Genomic DNA, 24,346 nt, shown 5'->3' on the forward strand with positions numbered 1-24,346 from the left:
AGTTAAAGATCCAGCGTTGCTGTGAGCTATGGTGCAGGCCACAGACGGGGCTTGGATTTGGCATTGCTGTGGCTGTGGCTGTAGCTGGCAGCTATAGCTCCAATTTGACCCCTAGCCTGGGAACTTCCATATGCCAAGGGTGTGGCCCTGAAAAGCAAAAAAAAAAAAAAAGAATGAATAAACAAATGTGGTATCTTCATCCAAAGGAATACAACTCAGCCATAAAAATGAATGCAGGACTGATAACAGGCTACAACATGGGTGAAAACTCAAAACATATGCCAGGCAAAGAAGCCAGACCAAAAAACCACATAATGTGTGACTCCATTTATAGGAAATGTCCAGAATAGGCAACTCCATAGAGATAGAAAGTGGATTAGGAAGGTTGGAAAAGACATGAACAAAAGACATGGGTGTATGTTTGATGTGGGTGCACATGGAAAAAGGTCTTCAAGAATACATTAAGATTACTAGCAGCAAGTAACTTCAGGAAGTGGAAGGAGAAGTGGTTAGGATTTTTTACTACTTACTTTAATACCCTTTTCTAATTTTAGAACATTATAAAGAGTATAAGGACTTTATAATAAAAATATATTTTTAAACAAAAGCCCTCAATCAAATCAGTGATATGTATTGCAAAGTTTAAAACTATGCTTGAGACAAGTTAATAGAGCTATTTGTGCATATAGATATTCATTGTTTATAATATGGGAAATTTTCAAACTACCCATGTCTAATAACAGGGCACTGATTAAATTATTTATGCTACATACAAATATTAAAACACTATGGAATCATTAAAACATATTTTCCGGAGTTCCCTTCGTGGCACAGTGGTTAACGAATCCGACTAGGAACCATGAGGTTGCGGGTTCAATCCCTGCCCTTGATCAGTGGGTTAAGGATCTAGCATTGCTGTGAGCTGTGGTGTAGGTCGCAGATATGGCTCAGATCCCGAGTTGCTGTGGCTCTGGCATAGGCCGGCAGCTACAGCTCGGATTCAACCCCTAGCCTAGGAACCTCCATATGCCGCAGGTGCAGCCCTAAAAGCAAAAAAACAAAGGCCTAGAAATGGCAAAAAGACAAAAAAAGGAAAAAGAAAAAAAAAAAAAAAAGAAAGAAAACAGGTTGGAGGGGGGGAATAGTGAAAGCAGAGAGTTCTGTTAGAAGGGAGCTTTAGAAGTCCAGGCAGATGATGGTGGCTTGAACCAGGACAAGTTACCCAGTGGTCAACTAACAAATGACAGTTGTCAAATACGGCAATCAGCAAAGTTACCAAAATTTCGGAGTTCCCGTCGTGGTGCAGTGGTTAACGAATCCGACTAGGAACCATGAGGTTGCGGGTTCGGTCCCTGCCCTTGCTCAGTGGGTTAACGATCCGGCGTTGCCGTGAGCTGTGGTGTAGGTTGCAGACGCGGCTCGGATCCCGCGTTGCTGTGGCTCTGGCGTAGGCTGGCAGCTACAGCTCCGATTCGACCCCTAGCCTGGGAACCCTCCATATGCCGCGGGAGCGGCCCAAGAAATAGCAAAAAAAAAAAAGTTACCAAAAATTTCCATATCACTCTTTCTGCTATTTTCACATAAATGAACTTTATGCCCAAATAAATTCTGCTTCACCCTAAGCAATAATATGACATCTGGAGACTGGTTTACAAGAGATAGATACAGGTTATATCACATAACATATATGACACGTTACATGCTATATATATGATAAATTACATATCACATATATTATATATCATATATAACATTATGTCATAATATTTCTAATCCACATTAAAATAAGTACACAACTATTCATTTTTTTAATGTGTATGTACAAATCACTGAAACACAATTCAAATACTACCCATAGGAGACAATAAACCACCCAAAAGGATTGTGGGAGGTACAGGGGACAGAAAGAAATATTTCTGCTGGAGTTCCCGTCATGGCTCAGTGGTTAACGAATCCAACTAGGAACCATGAGGTTGCGGGTTAGATCCCTAGCCTTGCTCAGTGAGTTAAAGATTCGGCATTGCCATGAGCTGTAGTGCAGATGGCAGACGAGGCTCGGATCCCACGTTGCTGTGGCTGAGGCGTAGACTAGCGGCTACAGCTCTGATTAGACCCCTAGCCTGGGAACCTCCATATGCCGTGGGTACAGCCCTAGAAAAGACAAAAAAAAAAAAAAAAAAAAGAAAGAAAGAAAGAAATATTTCTTCTGGTTATTCAGAGGAAAAGTGCTGGTTAGCAGCAAGTGAAGTAATTTACGACAGCTAGTAAGTAAGTGTTTACCTGTAGATGGACCTTTCTTTAAAAGAGAACCCAGGAGTTCTCTTGCAGCACAGCAGGTTAAGGATCCAGTGTAGTTGCTGTTGTGGCATAGGTTATGTCCCTGGCCCAGGAACTTCCACAAGCCATGGGTGTGGCCAGAGAGATAAAACCCAATTTAAAAATAATAATAATAATAAGCTGAGAAATGAGAGAGCATGACTACTTGAATGACAATCCTTCCCTTTTACAAAATGGCTCACCGTGGATACCTTAAAACTGAGAGCTCCCCTACTGAATAAGTGCCAAGTACAGTCATTAAGTACTTGACAGAGAACCTGGGGGCAGCTGGGAAGGAAGGAGGTGGTGGAGAGGAGTCTCAAAGCCAAGCCCTGGCCCATTGAAGACCAATTTGAAATGAAGATTTCAGGAAGTCTGAAAGTATAATTTAAGTGAATGGGCTGAGTAGGCTTCCACGAAAAACTCTTCCACTTAAACAGTGTTCTTTAAGAACACCCTACATTGCAGCCATAAAAAAAGTGTGTTGTAGAAGAATATTTAATGACGTTGGAAACATCTCAAAAGCAGGTGGCAAATCAGCATGTACAGCATTCTAATTTCAGATTTAAAAAAGAAATTCTATCCTTGGGTTAAAAAAAAAAAGACTAGGAGTCTACATTAAAATGCTAACAGTAGTTATATTTAGATGGTGAGTTATTTAGACTTTCTCCTCTATTCTTGCTTGGATTTACCCAAGTTTCTGATAATTTTTTAAGCAGAGAAAGACAAAGTTGTTTTTTTTTTAATTAATTTATTTATTGGTCTTTTTGCCTTTTCTAGGGCTGCTCCCGCGGCATATGGAAGTTCCCAGGCTAGGGGTCTAATCGGAGCTGTAGCTGCCCGTCTACGCCAGAGCCACAGCAACGCGGGATCTGAGCCGCATCTGCAACCTACACCACAGCTCACAGCAACGCCGGATCCCTAACCCACTGAGCAAGGCCAGGGATGGAACCCACAACCTCATGATTCCTAGTCGGATTCGTTAACCACTGAGCCACGATAGGAACTCCAAGACAAAGGTTATTTTAAACAAATAAATAAATAAGAATTAATTGATGGTCTATTGTGAATTGTACTAATTTTTTTCTTTTTTTTTTTTTTTGCCCACACCCAAGGCATGTGGAAGTGCCAGGCTAGGGATAGAGCCTTCGCCACAGCAATGACCCAAGCCACTGGAGCAGCAATGCCATATCTTTAACCCACTGAGCAACAAGGGAACTCCTATACCAATTTCTTATTGACTAAAAGCATAAAGCAGGATATCTCTTACTAGAAGGGCCAAATCTCTTATTTCAAATATAATGACATAATGATAGCTAAATTTTGTAACCACTTACTATGTGCCAAGCACTGGGCTCAGCCCCTTGTATAATCATGTCATTGACAATGACTTCTCACAACTACTCTATAAGATGGGTATTTTAACGCACACCCCCTATTCAATATTCCAAATGAAAAAACTGGGGCTCAGAGCAAAGACAACATGTTCAAGGTCACTAGCAAGTAACAGAATCCAGGTCTCCTTATTTCTAATTCAGGGCTCTTTCTCCTCCATAGCATTGGGTTTCTACAGATGCCCTAGTTTATGGGCTGAAAATATTCCATAATTACTCCATAAATAAGCCATTGAACTTATTTATTCCTTGCATTTAACTTATTATTTAGCATTTAAAGGACACATTACATTGAGCAAGAACCATCAATCTTTCATATAATGCTCCAGTTAATAACTTGGTAATTATAATCCACAGTCACAAAGCTGAACATGCTTGTCGTTTCCATGGCGTCAGATCACCTTTTAAAGAAGAGAACTCTTCAATTATTTCCGACCTGCTCACTTGGTGAATTTACACCCTCCCAGAGGACCAGCACCTACCCTTGTGGTCAGAGAATTCAGTAGTACTTGCAGAGTCCCTAAACCTAAGGATTTGATCCATAATCCCCTTTAACATACTATCAGAATATCATTTAGCCATTGGTCAATGCTAACAGAACTCATTAGAAAGCATTTACTCCTTGTGTACCATGATCAGAGCTAACTGCTCTGCACACAGGAGGACTAGTAATACACAATGCTTATCGATCACATCAGACCCAACATCTCTTTGTATCAGTCAGTTTCTGGTACATAACAAACAATATCAAAATCTTAACAATTTACAAGGAAAAAAATTTTGCTCCAGGTTGGGCTCAGATTTGTTCCAAGGGTCTCTCCATTCCCCACAGAGTAGTGGAGGCACATTTGTCTTAGAGCAAATGTCAGAAAAACAAGAAGATGAGTGAAAACATGAAGCTTTTTGAGGACCAGGCTCAAGACTGGGAAATTTCCATTTCTGTCTATATATCACTGGCCAAAGCAAATTTCATGGCTAAGCCAAAATCAGTGAGGCATAGAAATATTCTCCAGACACTCTAGTCAGAAGTACCACCAAGGCACATGGTGAAAGGTGCTGATGTGTCATTCCATTATGGGAGAGAATGAAGAGTTGGGAGCAATTATCCATTCTACCCACCCTTTTATAATAAATATATTGTAATGTGCCCTTTACTATCCTAAAATGAAATCCAGAGATAATATAACCTCCACACATGTATAATTTTCAAAAATCAACTTTATATGTAAATGCCAGAAGAAGTGAGGTAGTCTAATGTTGGCATATAAACAAAGAGCCATTGTGGGCATAACAGATCAAATTCAAGCTGATTCAGGGGTATAATGTTAGCCCCTGAGATACCTTGAACAATGTTGCCATTGGTGATGTGATTTTTCTAAAATCGTATACAACTATGGATCAAGTTTTGAGCAAAACAAGCTACAACCATCACTTGACGCACTCTGTAAGTTGCATTTCCAGAAAAATCAAAATATGCTAAGACTAGGCAAAATATACTCTATATGGAAAACAAGCTCAGATGATAATAAACGAGTTTTTCACATACATGAACGTCTAGCAGGATACTGGAAAGTCAAGCAGGACACAGGACAGATCTTCCCCAACCATCATTAAACATCTAGCTCACCGGGTACCCTAAGGCAAATCAATGTCAGTGTCATGATTTTGTAACTCCCCATCACCATAACTATCAAAATAGTTCCCACAAATTTCTGAAGAGTCCTAGGGGGCAGTATTGCCCCTGTGAGAACCACTGGTGTTGTATTAGAGTGAAACCTTTGATGTTCTATGGCCTGATTCCAAATACAGACTCTGTCTCCTACTTACTAGCTGTGTGACTCTGGACAAGCTACTCAACTACTCTGGGTCTGCCTTACTCCTAATGTTGCTTTCAGGATTAAATGAGAGCATGCAAATGGCAAAGCGTTTAGCACAAAGCTTGCATGCATGAAGCACTCAATAAAAGTCAGAGCCTATCATTATACTATTCAATTAACTTATTCCCATTTCACAGATGAGGAAACTGTGGCTTGAATGAGATATCTTTGGACGTCATTCCTCCTCCTCTCTCTGTTGTCCTCTGTTCTGAATATGGACAGATGTTGAGGGTTAGTTTCAGCAGAAATGGGAGACAGGAAGAGGTTGTGGGATTGACAGAGAGTCCATAAGTGGAGGGGATCTGGATTCAAATCCTAGGCTGGGATAGGCAGTGGTGTTACTCTGAAATAAGCACTTCCATTCACATTCATATCATACTCAAGAGTGCTGGCAGGAAAGAATCACCCAACAGTAGTCCAGAGGAGGTCTTCAGTGGTAACATCAGGAGAGGTCTTAGAAAGGCCATATCAGACAGGCTCTGGATCCAAATGCCAAAGTTCAAATCCCAGCTCTACCACTTACCCTTCATACATCATGTGACCCTGGGTAAAAACTTCCCAGTGCCTCAGTTTCCTCATCTGTAACAGGGAATACTAATACATACCTCACAGGGTTGTGAAGACTAAAGGAGTTAATACATATAAAGCATTGAGAATAGTGTTGACATATGATAATCTCTATATAACTGTGCACCATGGTACACCTGCTGTTCACCCATAAAAAGAGGAGCTAAGAAGTGCCCAGATGGCTCAGTGGGTTACGAATCCGGGAATGTCACTGCTTTGGCTCTGGTTACTGCTGTGGGGTGGGTTTGATCTCTGGCCTAGGAACTTCTGCATGCCACAGGTATAGCAAAAAAAAAAAAAAAGAGGTGAATACATGGACAAAGATTGGAAATAACAGTGAGCTTCAGAAACATATAATTGTGAGCTTCTGACTTGGGCATCTGGAAAGCTGCAGTGAAGTATTTAGGCTTATCAGCACAGCATGCACTCAACTACTAGACTCTAAGGTCTTTCAAAAATGCAAAACGAGGAGTTCCCGTCATGGCACAGTGGTCAACGAATCCGACTAGGAACCATGAGGTTGGGGGTTCGATTCCTGGCCTTGCTCAGTAGGTTAAGGTTCTGGTGTTGCCATGAGCTGTGGTGTAGGTTGCAGACGCAGCTTGGATCCCACTTTGCTGTGGCTCTGGCATAGGCCGGTGGCTACGGCTCCAATTAGACCCCTAGCCTGGGAATCTCCATATGCCTCGGAAGTGGCCCTAGAAAAGGCAAAAAGACAAAAAAAAAAAAAAAAAAAAAAAAAAAAAGAAAGAAAAATGCAAAACGAGGAGTTCCCGTCGTGGCGCGCAGTGGTTAACGAATCTGACTAGGAACCATGAGGTTGCGGGTTCGATCCCTGCCCTTGCTCAGTAGGTTAAGGTTCTGGTGTTGCCATGAGCTGTGGTGTAGGTTGCAGATGCGCCTCGGATCCTGCGTTGCTGTGGCTCTGGTGTAGGCCGGTGGCTACAGCTCCGATTCGACCCCTAGCCTGGGAACCTCCATATGCCGCGGGAGTGGCCCAAGAAATAGCAAAAAGACCAAAAAAAAAAAAAAAATGCAAAACGAAACCGAGGTGTGTCAAGTTGTGAGCAAGCAGCTAACATTCTAAATGAACTAAAGCCACCAGCATCAGTCTTACACAGATCTGCTGTAACAGGTAAGGAGTTTTTTTGCCCATCCTTGTCAACACTCACAGAGGAGAATGAAGGAAGCAGCATTGGTGAGAAAAAGAATGAGACAGCAGGAGGGAGGATAGCAGAGTGCCTAGCACAGTCCTGGAGCACAGTAGGCCATTAGTCATTATTTGCTGAATGAAAGGATAACTGGATGGAGGATGGATGGATGGAGGGATGGATGCCTGATCTCCTTTTCTGCCTCCATTTCAAACTTCAGATCAAGATGGAAGATTTCTGGAGATGAACTGATCATCTATGTTTGCTTTTTAAAGTCAACAGCTTCCAGGAGTTTCCAATGGGGCACAGCAAAAACGAATCCAACTAGTATCCATGAGGATACAGGTTCAATCCAGCATTGCCATGAGCTACGGTGTAGATCTTGGACCTAAGATTCCTAGGTGCTTTGGCTGTGGTGTAGGCCAGCAGCTGCAGCTCCGATTCGACCCCTAGCCTAAGATCTTTCATATGCCATAGGCGCAGCCCTAAAAAGAAAAAAAAAAAAATTCAACAGCTTCCTTTGGAGAAGATTATGAAAATACCCTATTTTCCCATATTAGGTAAAACATAAGTAGCTCAAATTCTGTTGAAAACTCTGCCACTTACCAGCTATGTGACCTGCAGTAAGTCGATCTGATTCTCTGAGCCTCATTTTTCTCATGCACAGTCTCCACATGCACAAGTCTCCACATGCACAAGTCTTCATATGGTGCAGACAATGTATAACATCGTGAATAGTTTATGTGCATGAGTGAAGGCTCCTATTTATGCATTATAGCCTGGGCCTAATTAATTAGTTTCTTTATTATTCTAATGAAATTAATGAATTTCTAATCATTCTAATCATTATTACTACACAGAATGTTATTGTGTATTTTTTTAATGGTCGCACCTGCAGCCTATGGAACGTCCTGGGCCAGGAACTGAATCCAAGCCACAGCTGTGACCTATGTAGCAGCTGTGGTAATGCCAGATCCTTTAACCTACTGTGCCAGGTAGGGATGTAACCCACACCTCCACAGCAGCCCAAGCCACTGCAGTCGGATTCTTAACTCACAGCACCACGGTGGGAACTCTTGTCACTGTGTATTGATGACTCCTCACACATAATACTCAAGTATTTGTAAAACACTGCAATGCCATGGCCACCATTTACTTAATATTTATGTGCTCTCTCACAGGTCCTCAGTGAGTAGGGATTTCTGATCCTATATCAGTCATATATTCCCCTAGTGATACTGAGTAACAAGCAAACACAAGAACCCCAGAGCATTTAGCAATAAATATTTATGTGGGGTTCAGCTGACCCAGGCGAGGCTCATCTGGTTTTGCTGACTTGCTCACATGCCTGTGGGTAGCTATAAGTTATCCATGCAGCTCTGCTGATCTTGGCTGGACTCACTGACATGTCTGCGGTTTGGCTGGAGGTTGGCTGGTTGGGATGGCCTCTGCTGGGATGCCTGGGACCATCTGGCTCCACAACCTGGACCTCTCATCCTCTAGCAAGCTAGCCTGGAAATATCTGTATGGCAATTGCACAAACACCTTTGCAGACCTCTGCTTGCATCACCTCTAACATCCTCTTGGCCAAAGAAAGTCACATGGCCAATACTAATTATTATTTAAACGATGGGCAGATACACACTGTCTCTTTTGCAGGAGGAACTACAAAGGCTTTGGGTATAGAAAGAGTCTTATCAGTTGAACTGTACCTCCCTAAAATTCATATGTTGATTCCTAACTCCCAGTATCTCAGAATGTGACATAATATGTAGATAGGGTCTTTCAGAGATAATCGAATTAAAATGAGGTCTTTATGATAGGCCTTACTCCAATATGACTACTGTCCCTATAAGAAGGAGAAACTTTGGGGAGTTCCCATCATGGCTCAGCAGTTAGCAAACCTGACTAGCATCCATGAGGTTTCGGGTTCGATCCCTGGCCTCGCTCAGTGGTTTAAGGATCCGGCATTACCATGAGCTGTAGTGTAGGTCGAAGACACAGCTTGGATCTGGCATTGCTATAGCTCTGGAGTAGGCCAGCAGCTACAGCTCTGATTGGACCCCTAACCTGGGAACCTCCATACACTACAGCTGTGGCCCTAAAAAGACAAAAAGATCAAAAAAAAAAGGAGAAATTTTGACACATAACAAGCACACAGGGACAACAAGTGAAAAAATGCCATCTACAAGCCAAAAGAAAGACCTGGAACAGATTCTTCCTCGAAACCCTCAGTATCAATCAACCCTTGGACTTTGAGCCTCCAGACTATGAAACTATACATTTGTGTTATTGAAGCCACCCAGTCAGTGGTGCTTTGTTAAGGCAGTCCTGGCAAACTAATACAATGAGTAAAGAATGAAAGCAATGATGCACTCAAGTCCTTGATACCCTATTTTACAGGAGAAACCAAGGCTCAGAGAATTGGGCTAACATACCACCCAAGAGGCATCAGAGTTGTGAGTGGAACCTGGGTCCTCTTTACCAGATATCCTTGTACCTGCCATGGAGACATTTTAGCTCACAATCCTTTGTCTTTTCCTAGGTGGCTTCCAAATGGAAGGCAATGGCACGTGCAAGAGACTGTACAGGCCCAGCTAGGTAATGCTGTGCCTGTTGCTTCAAAGCTTCTGTTCTACTGTCCTTAATGACCTAGTAATTGTGCTGATAGCTTTCCAATGAAGTGTGTAGAGCTCTGATAGCCATCACTGGTTTCCTAAGGGCCATTACTTGATCTGAGACAGTACAAAGCTTCTGATAGATAAAAAATGTGAGTGAGGCAAAAAGGGGAAAATTCTGGTCAAATACTTTACAAAGTGGTTTTCAGCTAATCACTCTACACAATTGAGCCGCCAACTACCTCTGCACTGAACATATGTGGTTCTTTGGGATAACTCTGAAGCTACCAGAATGATTTCTTTGGACAAAATACAATGAAAGGAAAAGAACTGAGTCATTAACTCATGTATCAGTCAAGGTCCTCCAGACAAACAGTCAACAGAAGAAGGATGGATGGATGGATGGATGGATGGATAGACAGGACAGGATATTTATTACAGGTATTGGCCTCACATGATTATGGAGGCTAAGAAGTCTGCCATCTGCAAGCTAAAGACCCAGGAAAGCCAGTGGTGGAGGTCAAAGGGCCCAGAGCCACAAAACTGATGGTATAGATTCCAGTCCAAGTCCAAAGGCCTGAGAACTATGAGTGCCAAGGGCAGGAGAAGATCAATGTCCCAGCTCAAACAACAGGAGTTAACTTAACCTTCCTCCACCTTTGTATTCTATTCAAGCCCTCAATGGACTGGATGAGACCCACCCACACCGAGGAGAGCCATCTGCTTTACTTTGTTCACAAATTCAAAAGCTAATCTTTTCCAGAAGTACCCCTGCAGATGCAATCAGAAATAATATTTTCATTGAATAATTTTTTAAAAAAGAAATAAATAATATTTAACCAGTGATCTGGGCATCGCATGGCACAGTCAAGTTGACACATAAAACTAACCATCACAACCTATTCACAAATATTTATGGAATACCTACTATGTGCCAAGCACTGTTACAAGTCTTAGAACACACATGAGTGAGGTACAATCCACACACACAAGAAGCTGCACTGCCTTGTTCAATGTTCACTCATCAAATACTAATTATGAGCATCTAGAGATGAAAAAAACACATATGGTCCTGGTCTTATAGGGTCTACAGGTGAGCTGGTAAGACAGGTATTGGATAACTCATGACACAATTAAGCAATGACTGTGTAACAGGAGGACCTGATCTATTTATTTGTTTTGGGGGGAAGTAGGTTCTGGTGGGAAGGGATGGATAAGGAAAGACTATCATTAGGAAATGGGGTTTGAGCTGAGATCTTGAGATCCAGTGAATCAGTAGGGATCGGCCAGGCAAAAACAGTGGAAACTTCCTCTGAGAAGAAGGAAAGAAGCCACCCTGACATTCACAAGCTAGCCTGGTACTTACTCTCAACTTGACTTTGGTGTTGCTATGAGCTGATCCGATGACACTCACGGCTAGGGCTTAGTCTTCTCCTGTTGAAGATAAACAATTGCACAGAACATCAGCATCAGACATGGCCACTCTGAGACTACAGTGGAGCAAGACAGTGGAACACAGACCAAACATGAACACTGTCCAAATCACAAAAATGACCAAAATTTCCCTCCCCTGTCTAATATGAGGGGCTGCTGCTTCTTTACCAGTTTAGCAAGTGAGCTGGATCTAGTCTTTTCTCCTTTGGGATCATAGAATTACTTTCCCTTCCTGCCAGTATCCAATCCCGAGCAAAGCCCTAGTTAAATCCTCCCCAAACCGTCCAACCTAAGTCCAAACCCCATACTAAGTCCTTTCTAGTACCCCTTACTAAGAGTCCCTACAGCCCCGTCCCTGCAGTGAATCCTAATCCCAACTTGTCCAACTGCAAGTGTGTTCCTGGTGTTCTTTAGCCGAAGGGCACTAATACTTGGTAAATGCTTTTAAGAGATCTGAGGAATCCAAACCATGCCCCAGAGGCACTTCCAAATTTAAAGAGGCAAGGATGATTATTATTTCAATGTTAATTAATATTTATTGCAGCTAATGTATTAGTTTAATGGTAAATTTAAGATGGAACTGTTATGTGCTGCAGATACACTTTCATAGTACACTGAGAACCTTTTATAATTAATGCATCTAGTACATCTTTATTTAGTTTATTATCTTAAACCATGAGGAAGTTTTAAAATTCTCACAGTTCTGCTTTTGGCAATCTCTAGTTGTCGATTTTCCTCAAGTCTTAACCTGTGTTACTAATAATCTGGGGGTATCCATAGTGAGCTTTGGCCTTTGGGACCTTGACATTGACTTGCCCAAACCAGAACTCATGAATTGCTTCTAAAAGCCTAGATATCTGCCAATTGAGAAGAATTTATCAAATTTTTTAATGTGCTTAACCTTCGACCCAGCAATTCTACTCTGAAAAATTTATCCTATAAACTCACTGACACAAAAATTCAGAGATATACAAAGACATTCATTGCTTTGCTGGTAATAACAAAAACAACCAAAAAACAAAAAGAAAAACCACCAGAAACAGCCCAAATGTCTATCAATACTCAGTTGGCTAAATGAATCTTAATATGTACAGTGGAATACTATGTAGCCATTAATAATAATGTTGTAAATATACATGAATTAGTTTAGAAAGATGCAGGTAATATATTGCAGGGGCGGGGGGGGGGGTGTTACAGAATAATATAATCCAAGATCAAGTCCCAGGCCAGGGATCAAAACTGAGCCACAGCAGTAACAATGCCTGATCCTTAACCACTAGGCCACCAATGAACTCCTCAAAACCTATTTTTATACCATAGATAAAAGAGAATTACTTCAATTGGGATTGAAGACTGTTATTCCATCGACATGTTCAAAAGTCTTTTGTATTGCTTTTACTTCTAAATAAATACACTTTTTTATTTGTCCCACCAGCCATATTCCTTTCCCAGATTCACTAATCAATCCCCATCTAGGATCTTATCTTCATTTCTTATTCCTAAAGCCAGCCATATACCAAGCCAAACATTTCTCCCTCCAAAACAGTCCTCAAAGCTTCACCATGCCCTTCCCTCTGGCCTCAGTCCATCAGAAGACTTTAACTTCCTCACTGTCCCAGTCTATGCTCTATACTGCCGCAGGAGACCCTGCCTAGCATAGGTAACCATCATCTTCCCTCCTCTGCTCAAAACCTTTGGCTCTCCTGGGCCAACAGAAGAAGGCTCAAACTTTCTCTGTGGATTCCAAGACTCCACTTTACCTCCACACTTCCATTTCAGGCTTAAGTCAAGCATCCGAGGCATCCATCACCCATATCCTAGACAGCAACATTAATTGAACCCCCTGAATTTGAACCTTCATTTATTTATATACCTTCAGATTTTGCTCATATTATTCTCCCTTTCCCAAGACCCTTTCTTTTCCTTCTTTCTTTCTTTCTTTTTTTCTTTTTTTTTTTTTTTTTGCCACACTACTGACATGCAAAGTTCCTGGGCCAGGGATCAAACCCATGCCACAGCAGCAACCCAAGCCACAGCAATCATGATGCTGAATGTTTAATTCACTGAGCCATCAGGGAACTCCTCCAGGCCCCTTCTTTTAAATTCTGTCTTTTAAAAAAAGAAAAAACAAACAAATAAATAAAAACAAAAAGAAAGAGGAAATTTTAAAAAAAGAAAAACTTCTGTCTTTTAAAATACAAGGGTCTGGGGAGTTCCCCATGAGCCTAGCAGTTAAGGTGTCAGCATTGTCACTGCTGTGACTTGGATTCAGTCCCTGCCTGGGAATTTCCACATGCCACAGCTGCAGCCAAGATAAAAATAATTAAAATAAAAATAAATTAATTAAATAAATTAAATTAAATACAAGGGTCTTGACTTACACTGGACACTGTAAACATTTCTTCTTACTGTACTGAGAGGTAGCCTGATTTTGAGCCCACCAGCTGGAATGAAATCTCAGCTGCCATTTACTACCTCTACTCTGTACCCTGGTTTCCTCATTTGTAAAAGAGGGATAACAATAAGAGTATCCTCCTAAGCATATATTCACAAAGCACAGAAGTACTGAACACATTAACAACTGAAAATGTTCATTATTTTGACTACTGAATTCTAAAGTGATAATATCTTGTATTGCTCTTGAGGCGTTTTTTGATTGTTTGTTTTTTATGGCTGTATCCACAACATATGGAAATTCCCAGGCCAGGGACTAAATCTGAGCCAAATCTGGCTGCAGCAACACCAGATCTGTAACCCACTGCAACAGACCAGGGATTGAACCTGAGCCCCTGCAGAGATTCTAGCTACTGTACTCAGATTCTTTTTTTTTTTTTTTTTTTTTTTTTTGCTTTTTAGGACTGCACTTGTGGTTTGTGGAAGTTCCCAGGTTAGGGGTCGAATTGGAACTGCAGCTACTGGCCACTGCCACAGCAACACTGGATCTACTGGCCATAGCCACAGCCACAGCAACACTGGATCCAGGCTGAATCTTCAACCTAGGTCACAGCTTGTGGCAACACAGGATCCTTAACCCACTGAGCAAGGCAAGGGATCAAACCCAAATCCTCACAGACACTATGATAGGTTCCTAACCCGCTGAGACACAACAGGAACTCCTGCATGACAGTTTTGAGCCCAACCAAAAAAGGCCAAAAAGTGGGCAGAGTCCCAATTCCTAGGACATTCCCACCCTACCCTGAAATAGAAAGAATATTCCTCCAACTCATTAGCCTATAAAATTACTTAGCCCATAAGAACCTCTGACCCCCTGCCCTGGGCCCTCCCTCACTTGCTGAGCTGGTCCCTTTTCTGCCTATGGAATGTGTGTGTATCTCAGACTTGCTTTCCCTTTACTCTGGCTGGCTCTTGAATTCTTTCCTGGGCAAGCCAAGAACCCTCACTGTGCGGTCTGTCCCAAGGACTCTTGCAGGTCTCAGGATGTGAAATTTCCCTCTCCTGCCACAGGGTGGCTAGGTCAGAAATCCCCAAATCCATCCCCATAGCATCTGTCTTCTCCCTTTTCCTCAGCTGATTTTCACATATGACTCCCACTGCCAAGGAGCCTGCCACTACCCAAAAACTTCTATCAAGTGTTTGCTTCTGGTCAGTCACAGGCTTTTTAAGCACTGTTTTCAGAGAATGAAGAGGATTCAAAGATGGGTCCCAGACATTTATTTTGCTTCATAATCAATCTTTCTGAACTCCCTTTGGCTTTTCAGAAGTGATTCAAATAATTAAGACTGCAAGATTAGTCAGATATCCCTGTGTCTATTAAAGAGGATCAGAATACGGCATACATAATAGGTCACTTTGGCATAAGGATTGTTTGGAATTGAAGGAAATTAAGAAGCAGTAAACACAGAGAGAGCTCCGAGGCCTTCCCCTAGCTACCTAAAAGTAGGCCATAAATTTCCCATGTCAAGGTCTTGCCCTCCCCTTCTGTACCAGAAGAAGTAAAGCAACCATTATCAGGGGAGACAGAACTCCAGCGCCAAGAGGGGTCTTCACTACAAACTTTACTAAAACAACCCTTATTTTCCATCAGTTCCCCCATCTCGTTTCCTTCCCACAATTTACCACCTTAAAAGCCCAAACCCCTTTTCCTTTGCCTTGTTACTTCTCCACCTATTTACTGTCTTTTGTTACAATGGTATATAAGCCCCCCAGGTCTACCTACCTCTTTGGTCTTCACATCCTTTCTAAGGAATCCTCTGTGCATATTTTTTAAAACTTTAAGTATTAACATCAAATAAAATTTGTACACCTCTTCTCCTGTTAATCTGGGTTTTGTCCATCTAATTTGCAGGCCCCATGAATGGAACCTAAGAAGGTAGAGGAAAAGTTTTTTTCCTTCCCTACTGTATTATAAGCACACTAGGCCAATGTGTTTTCTTAGCTTTTTTTGGAACAAAAACTTCTGAAAGATGATAAACAACATTTTTAAGTTACATACAATTTCAGAGTGGTTTGTGGCCCACAACCCATGACATCTCTTGGATCCTCTACAATCTTACACATACACAGAAATATAATATGTATATTGTACCTACTAGGTTGTCAACAGACACACATTTACCTTATTTGAATTTAATGATGAGAAAGAGAGAAAAAAAAATCCTACAGCTCTTAATTTGGCCTCAATACCTCAGAGAAAGGCAGGTTACAAGCAAAATGCAAAGAGAGACAAGGTAAGTTAACTCTAGGCAATGTAAAGTAATTTTGGCCACATAAGATTTTTGCCCCAAGCATTAACACTAGAGCTTATCACTTCCATCTCTCATTCAAGATGTAACCCCACAGGCTTTCCATATCAGCAGTTTTCAAACTACAGGCCTCTCTACCCATAGGTGGTCATAAAATCAATTTAGTGGGTCATGACCAACATTTTTTTAAAAATTAAATATGAGCTCCCTGGTGGCTCAACAGGTTAAGGATCCAGTGTTGTCACTGCTCTAGCTCTGTTCACTTCCCTGACCTGGGAATTTCTGGCTGCCATGAGCACAACCAAAAAAAAAAAAAAAAAAAAAAAAAAAAAAAAAATACTTAGAATTTAATAGAAAGGAGTTCCCATTGTGGCTCAGCGGAAACAAATCTGACTAGCATTCATGAGGATGCAGGTTTGATTCCTGGCCTCGCTCAGTGGGTTAAGGATCTGGCGTTGCCGTGAGCTGTGGTGTAGGTCAAAGACGTGGCTCAGATCCCAAGTTATCGAGGCTGTGGCGTAGGCCACCAGCTGTAGCTCTAATTGGACGCACAGCCTGAGAACCTCCATATGCCACAGGTACAGCCCTAAGAAGACAAAAGACAAAAGAAAGAAAGAAAGAAAGAAAGAAAGAAAGGAAGGAAGGAAGGAAGGAAGGAAGGAAGGAAGGAAGGAAGGAAGGAGAAAGAAAAATATCAGCGTGCAAGATTATTATTTCATGAAAGTTTTGCTTTATTTTTATAGTGCATGTATGTGTTTCTTACTCTGTTCAGAAATGTTTGGAAGTCTGTGATGTAGTCTGTGCCATCCAATATTGGTAGCCAGTAAGTATATGTGTTTCCTGAGCACTGGAAATATGGCTAACCAGAATGGACACGTGCTGCCAGTGCAAAATCAACATGGAATTTCAAAGACTAAACATGAAAAAAAAAAAAAGAATGTAGAATAATGAGTAATATTTATATTGGTTATATGTATAATGAGTAATATTTATATTGATTATATGTTAAAATATGACATTTCACTTTGGATGTTGAACAAAATGTTACTAAAATTGTAAGCAGATAAGGTAGGGGGACCCTGGAGAAAGAGAACAGGCATGGCTTTCTTAACTTAAGAGGTGCCATTTTTGGCCTTAGCCATTTTGTGACCTAAACCTGGCCACACAGTACTTGCCCTTGATCAGGTCTCAATAATAAATGATCATAAGGGGTCAAAAGAATGCAGGAACAAAGGACTGTTACCAGGCTAGAGAAGTAGCAATGACCAAGATAATATACTCTCAGTTCTCTTCCTTTCCTTCTTCCTTTCTTCCTCTTTCTTTCTTTCCTTCTTTTTTATCTTTTTAGGGCCACACCAGCCACATACGGAAGTTCCCAGGACAGGGGATGAGTCAGAGCTGTAGCTTCCAGCTTCCAGCACAGCCACAGCCACAGGGGATCCAAGCCATGTCTGCAACCTACGCCACAGCTCACAGCAACACCAGATCCTTAACCCACTGAGCGAGGTCAGGGATTGAACCAGCATCCTCATGGATACTAGTTGGTTCGCTGCTGCTGAGCCATGACAGGAACACCTCCCAGTTTTATTTCAATGGTAAATATTACCCTGAAGTGCTCAATCACCAGATCAACCTAAAGGATGATGATGTTGACCTTTTCTGAGCCTCATGACTTCAAACAACCAAAACTTGCCCTCTGTAGACCACCCAAGACCCTTTGTGAATCGGCACACAAGATTTATATTTGCATTTCCTGTGCTAACTAGCACAATGCCTGCCACACAGTGGATATTCAAAGACATATCAAATAAGCCAATAAAAATAAATAAATGAGTAAATGAATGTCACACTCCCACACCTTCAGAACATGAGATTCTCTTTCTAAGAGTTATTCAGTGGCTCCCTATGACCCCTAAGCTAAGGCCCAAGCTATTCTTCATGGCCTACAAGGACTCCTTCACTACTTGAGCCATTCATCATCTCTTGGACCTGCAGCTATAAGCTCCTCAAACTTCTTTTAACTCCTCAGATTGAGAATTAGATAAGGGTGAGAGTCTCTACTTTCCCCTCTGAGGGTCTTTCACCTGGTCGTTCTCACCTGCCCCTCACCCCACTGCCACCCCCTTCACCTGGCCAAGTCCTCAACTTCTAGTGAAGTCTAGGTTAATTGCCCTCAGATAGCTCTCATTGTACCCTGGCCTTCAGCTTTGTAGTGATAATTGCAAGGATAACTCAATAACTATTTTTGTTTTCTTTTTTTTTTGTTTCTTTTTTTTTTTTTTGGCAATTCCCATGGCATATGGTAGTTCCTTGGGTAACTGCGCACAAGAGTGCGCACACGTGCGCATCTCTCCTGAGATCCATCTGGAACATCGACAGTAACTGTGGCTGAAGGAAAAGAAGATGCAGCAAACCATGCTTACCACCCTCACCCAGAAGTGACACCTCTTCCACCCACTTTCCATTGGCCAAAGCCAGTCAACAGCATGGGGAGATATTATCCCCCTGCAGGGAAGGCCTTTGCAGGAGGGAGACCGGAAGAGCTGGGAAGCAGTATTGCAAATCCATCCCAGAGAAGGAGTCAGCTAGAGCTGAAGAGCAGCTGCCTCCTCTAGATGGGACATGTGCTCCCTAGTTTGACACACACCTCCCTTCATTCTTTTTTTTTTTTTTTTTTTTTCCTGTCTTTTTTAGGGCCACACCCATGGCATACGTAGGTTCCCAGGCTAGGGATCAAATTTGAGCTGTGCCTGCAGGGCTATGCCACAGCCACAGCAAGGTCAGATCTGAGCCGAATCTGCAGCCTACACCACAACTCACGGCAACGCGGGATCCTTAACCACTGAGCGAAGCCAGGGATTGAAACTGCATCCTCATGAATGCTAATCAGATTTATTTCTGCTGAGTCATGATAGGAACTCCCCATTCTTTATTCTTCATACATTACATTCATTTCCTGTTGAGATCTAAGTTTGCAACTCTTGGAGGAGAGGGTCGTAGAAAGAATGAATGAGTGAATAAGAAGAATAACCGTTCTGTATGTTCTGGCACAAGTGAACACCAGTTCTTTGAGAAGCACACCCTCATGCCAAGCTCTGGTGAGTCAGTCTTTGCTCTTCTTGGAACACCTCTGCCTGGACTGGCCCCACCTCCATTGACAGCTTTGTGAACTGGCTGGAAGTGGACGTCACTTCATGCAGACACCCCATGACTATGGCACAAATGGAACATTTTCCTTCAGGTGACTGAGTGGTTATTACTCATGGTAGGCTGACCAACCTAATGAAAGAGATGAGCTTGGCAGGGTGAGGAGCTGGCACCTCTTATAGGCAAGAAGCACTGATAGGTGAAAAAACATGTTGGGTGCAGCCTCACTATTATGCTTTTAAAGGCCTTAGGATCAAATATTGATCTTGAATGTCATGCCTTCCATAGTGATAAGAGTTTCTTTGCTCTGCTGATGGACGCAGGGTATGCAGGGCAGATTGCCTTTTCCTGCACATTTGCTTTCTTCACTCTGTAAAGATAGAGGCAACCCAACTTTTCCTCTAAACTTTTATCTCTAAGAAGTCTGAAGATGTCATGATGAGGCACCTATAATTATCTGCAAAGAAATCTCCTGTCCCAGTCTGCATCACTTCTGCTCACTTCCTTGCATAGGGCCAGTAGACTTCAGGTTATCTCCTTCCACATACAAACATCAGTGTTCCCAGGTGGACACCTGAGGTGACATCATTCCATTTTTACCTTCCAGATCGTCCCCTTTTTCTGATTCCCATCTGCTGACTCTCTCGTGTGTGTGTGTGTGTGTGTGTGTGTGTGTAAACATACACACACATACACATTTATGAATACATATGTTAATTTCATTATTTCTTCCAGTGAACTGTCAGAACAATGCTAGACACCCGGGGTAAAATGAGGAGCAAGATAAGCATGCACATCAGTCTTCTGGAGCTCAGAGTCCTAGTTGGAAGACAGCAGCCATATTCAGAAACAGTTATGATAAAATTCTACAATAAAAGAAGTTCAAAGAGCTACAGGAAGCCTGAACCCAAACCAGGAAGGTTCATGGACCACTTCCCAGAAGAAATGACATTCAACCTAAGACCTAAAGGTCTGTAGTGATTAGTGAGGCAACTCCAGGAAGAGGGAACAACTGTGTGCTCTGCTGGCAGAGTAGACAGAGCATAGGCTCCCCAAGGAACAAATGAGTTCAGCTCAGCCAGGACATGGGTAGCAGGAGGCAGGATGGAAGCAAATAGCCAGAGAGGAGGCTAATGAGGGAGGCAAGGACCAGACCTTCTAAGGCCTTGGGTGCTCCCTGAAGCAGCTGGAACTTAATTCTAAGTGAAACAGGGAGCCAAGGCAGAGGTTTTTAAAAGCAGGAGGGTGATGTGTTCTGGTTTATATTTATTCCACAAGGATACTCACAATGGGCTGGAAGTCTTGGCACTGACCCATAAGAATGGATTCAGACAGGGTCCTGGAGGCACCCTGCTCTTCTAGGCATTTGCTCATTGGCTGCTGGGGGTCTAAAGTGACCTGAGGAAGAGGCTGGGCTGCCTGGGGGACAGGGGACTCAGGACAGTGGCTTTTTATCATTATATAATGTTAATTTACTACTGCATAAATTACATTCATAAATAGCTAAAAATTCACATATGAGAAAGATGAAGAAAACATACACCAGCAAAAGCTGTCTTTTAGGATAATAGGATTAGCAGTCTAGTTCAGAAGTCTTTTAATGTTTAAACAACCAGCATGGCCATCCTGAGGCATAATAGCCAGATACATGTGCTAATGTCTGCATAGAACAAAAAAGCCAGGATAATATTTAGAAAGACTAACAGACGTTCTTTCCCACTCCTCCAACCATCAGTAGATTCTGTTATCCCACTGCCATTCTCTATTTAAGGGGTCAGACCACGGCCAGACCAGGAAAGCAGAAAAAATGCTTTTAAGTTTCAAAAGCCTGAACCTTGAAAGAACTCAGGCCAGAAGAAAATAAACACAGAGAAGCAGACCAGAGTGGGGCACTGGCCTTCAAAATAAAAGAGGAAGGAAAGCAGAGAAAGCTTGGGCACTGGGGAGTACCTGTCTTCTACCCACCAGGGGGCGCTGTGAACAGAAACCTTAGTTGAGAATCTGAGTGCTGGGGATATGTGCTCTGAAGGGTGCATCCAAGAAACAGGCATGAATCCAGTAAGAGCCCAAGAGGGGAAAGAGGGTCCAGGTGCTTGAAGCAGCCTTAGAGACTTTCTCCTGCAACCCCACCTCACGCCTCACTCTTCCCACTGCCCTCCAGCACTGATATTATTGAAGCCTCCTGGAACTTAACAAGGAGTCAGGCAATTTTGAATATGAGCTAGATTTAGATGATATTATGAATGATTGTTAATTTTAATTAACTGTGGTAAGGGTATTGCAATTATGTAGGAGAAAGTCCTTTTACTTGGGAAAATCATGCTGAACTATTAGGTAAAATATAACTTCTGCAACTTATTTTCAAATAACTGGGTGAGGGAAACATACAAGTACACAGGAGAGAGAAATCCAGCAAAATGTTAAGAAGTGATATAGAAGTTCCTGTCGTGGATCAGCAGAAACGAATCTGACCTGAGTCCCTATGGATGCTAGTCAGATTCGTTTCTTATGTAGAATAGAGCATGGATTGTATTAAGCACATTGATAAATTTGCATAAATTTACACATAAAAAAGATGAAGAAAGTGCAAATAATGGTTGTTGAATGGTGGGATTATCTGTGGCATTTTCCTCTTTCTCACTCTTCTGTGCTTTTACAATATTAAAAAATAATTTTATTTTATTATTTATTTAATTACTTTTTTGTCTTTTTAGGGACATACCCATGGCATATGGAGGTTCCCAGGCTAGGGGTTGAATCAGAGCTGTAGCTGTCAGTCTACACACACAGCCACAGCAACATCAGATCCAAGCCACGTCTACAACCTATACCACAGCTCACAGCAACACCAGATCTTTAACCCACTAAGCAAGGTCAGGGATCAAATCTGCATCTTCATGGACACTAGTCAGATTCGATCACCACTGAGCCACGACGGGAGCTCCTTAAAAATCAATTTTAGATATTACCTTAAAAAAAAGATGAGTGAGGGAGTTCCCACTGCAGCACAGTGGAAATGATTCCAGCTAGTATCCAGGAGGATGCAGGTTTGATCCCTGGCCTCACTTAGTGGGTTGGGGATCCAGTGTTGCCGTGAGCTGTGGTGTAGGCCGCAGATATGGCTCAGATCCCGTGTAGCTGTGGCTGTGGCCGGTGGTTGAGCTCCAATTGGACCCCTAGCCTGGGGACTTCTATATGCATCGGGTGTGGCCTAAAAAGAAAAAAAAAAAAAAAAAAAAGATGGGTGAGGAGAATAGACCCTGAATTGACGAGATTAAGCATCTGCCACTCAACATGATGGGAATTCAGAATGTTAATTAAATTATGGGAGAAGTAACACGGTTACTGTTATTCCTGGATTAGTGAACCAAGAGTTTACACAAGTCAGGCTTCCTAGTTGTAAGCAAAAGAAACCATCTCTGGCTCCTTGAAGCATCCTGGGAATAGCCCAGAGTTCACAGAATCACCAGGAGGGCTGGAGAGCCAGGCTGGCAGACAGGCATAAAGACAGACCAGCCAGCAGCCACAGTCACTGCCAAATTCAGGTGACAGGATCAGTTCAGAGAAGACAAGACGGCAGCAGCTACTGAACTGAGGTTGCCACAGCTCAGACCCCTACCCCTTCTGGCCCTTTGGCACCATTGTTGGCCTCTAGAAACCTACTGTTGTTTCTGCCATCTCCTAAACAGATCCTCCACTGCCCCTGCTTCCGCCTAATATGGCTCCCAGTTCAGTCTCACATACACGCATCTAATTGGTGAGGCCTCAATCACATGCTCACATCTGAGCTGCAAAGACCCTGGGAAGGCCATTACCTCATCTTTGGAGCTCCTAAAGCACTAGGAGGGCCCTGCCTCCCTCTAAGATTCATGTAATGGGAAATGTTCCAAAGATACGATGGAGGTTCTAACACTGGGCACCAAAAAATGACAAATGACACCATGCAGTTGTTCCTGCTATAACTGGACCAGGCATGGGTAAGACAAAACAGGACCAATATTTGGCCTTTGTCCTCAAGGAGTGGATCTTCCTTTTTTTCTTTTTTCTTTCTTTCTTTTTTTTTTTTTTTTTTTTTTTGGTGTTTTTTTTAGGACTACACCCGTGGCATATGGAAGTTCCCAGGCTATTGGTCATTTCAGAATTGCAGCTGCCAGCCTATGCCACAGCCACAGCAACCCACACCACAGCCTGTGGCAATATCGGATCCTTAACTCCTGAGCAGGGCCAGGGATCAAACCCACATCCTCATGGACACTAGCAGGGTTCTTAACTGGCTGTACCACAATGGGAACTCCCCTTACTCTTCTTTGTTAACCAGGGTGTTTGACAGAAAGTAAACACTCAGTAAATGCTTGCTAAATAAAAACAAATGAACAATCTGCCCTATACAAATCAAATGACCTTTTGCAGGCAAGAGGCTGGACAAAATAATACTCCGGGCTCTTCCAGAAAGAGGTTTCTTGGACTTGATGATCTTGCCTGAAGATTACAGTGATCTTCTAGAGACCCTATGAGCCAGAGCTACAGTAAAACTGCACTGATACACTAAACCTTAACAAAACCTAAATATTAAATTTACAAATGGATCCACTTAGAAAACCAGTTCAAATGAAGTCAAAATCCAAACATCTAAAACAACTGAATGAGAATGAAATTTGTTCTGAGTCCCTACTCAAGGCTGAATTTTCTTATCTTTTAAACAAAAAGCCCAATGCCATTAGTTTTGGTCATACACCGGCCTGTGGTGCCATGCTGGGCTATGTCACAGCACACATCAGCAATAATTTTACAAAAATGTTCTTCCCAGCTGCCTACCTCTGAGCTTGAATCAATTTCCAATCACAGTTTGCACATTTCATGCCAAAAGACTGAAATGGGGATACTGATGGTTAGTGTGAAATCACTTGTTCTGCAGATCTTTGAACATAGGTAAGAACCATCTCTCCTTTCAATGGTTTTAGTCTCAGTTTAACCAGATGCAAAGTTGCTGGATTCTGTGCAGTGTCTGGAGTTTTCATTAATTCATTCTCTCAACAATCTGCACTGACTGCAGAATTGCACTAGCGGCTACGGATACAACAATGACCAGAGAAGATATGGTCTTTGAATTCATGTCACTTACATTCCAGGTGGAGACCC

General features: G+C 42.3%; 1 protein-coding gene across 28 annotated transcripts in view; it reads right to left on the reverse strand.

Moving 5' to 3' along the window:
* The window catches only part of SUDS3 (SDS3 homolog, SIN3A corepressor complex component), a 423,529-nt gene that overhangs the window by 336,083 nt on the left and 63,100 nt on the right, over nucleotides 1-24,346 (reverse strand). For 27 of the 28 annotated variants that reach the window (XR_014825538.1, XR_014825530.1, XR_014825529.1 and 24 more), the window contains exon 13: nucleotides 11,290-11,357. Coding sequence is in view for 1 of the 28 variants with exons in the window: in XM_021071893.2 (XP_020927552.1) it covers nucleotides 11,312-11,357 (46 nt within the window). In the remaining 27 variants the exon portion in view is untranslated. Of the gene's footprint in view, nucleotides 1-3,050; nucleotides 3,137-8,090; nucleotides 11,358-24,346 lie in introns of those variants that run through there. The other variant, XR_014825539.1, reaches the window with a different exon arrangement.

Source organism: Sus scrofa, chromosome 14 (assembly GCF_054392235.1).
Source record: "Sus scrofa isolate SSC_HxYL_T2T_F1_AM1 chromosome 14, Sscrofa_HxYL_maternal_Yorkshire_Landrace_v2.0, whole genome shotgun sequence".
Classification (NCBI taxonomy): domain Eukaryota; kingdom Metazoa; phylum Chordata; class Mammalia; order Artiodactyla; family Suidae; genus Sus; species Sus scrofa.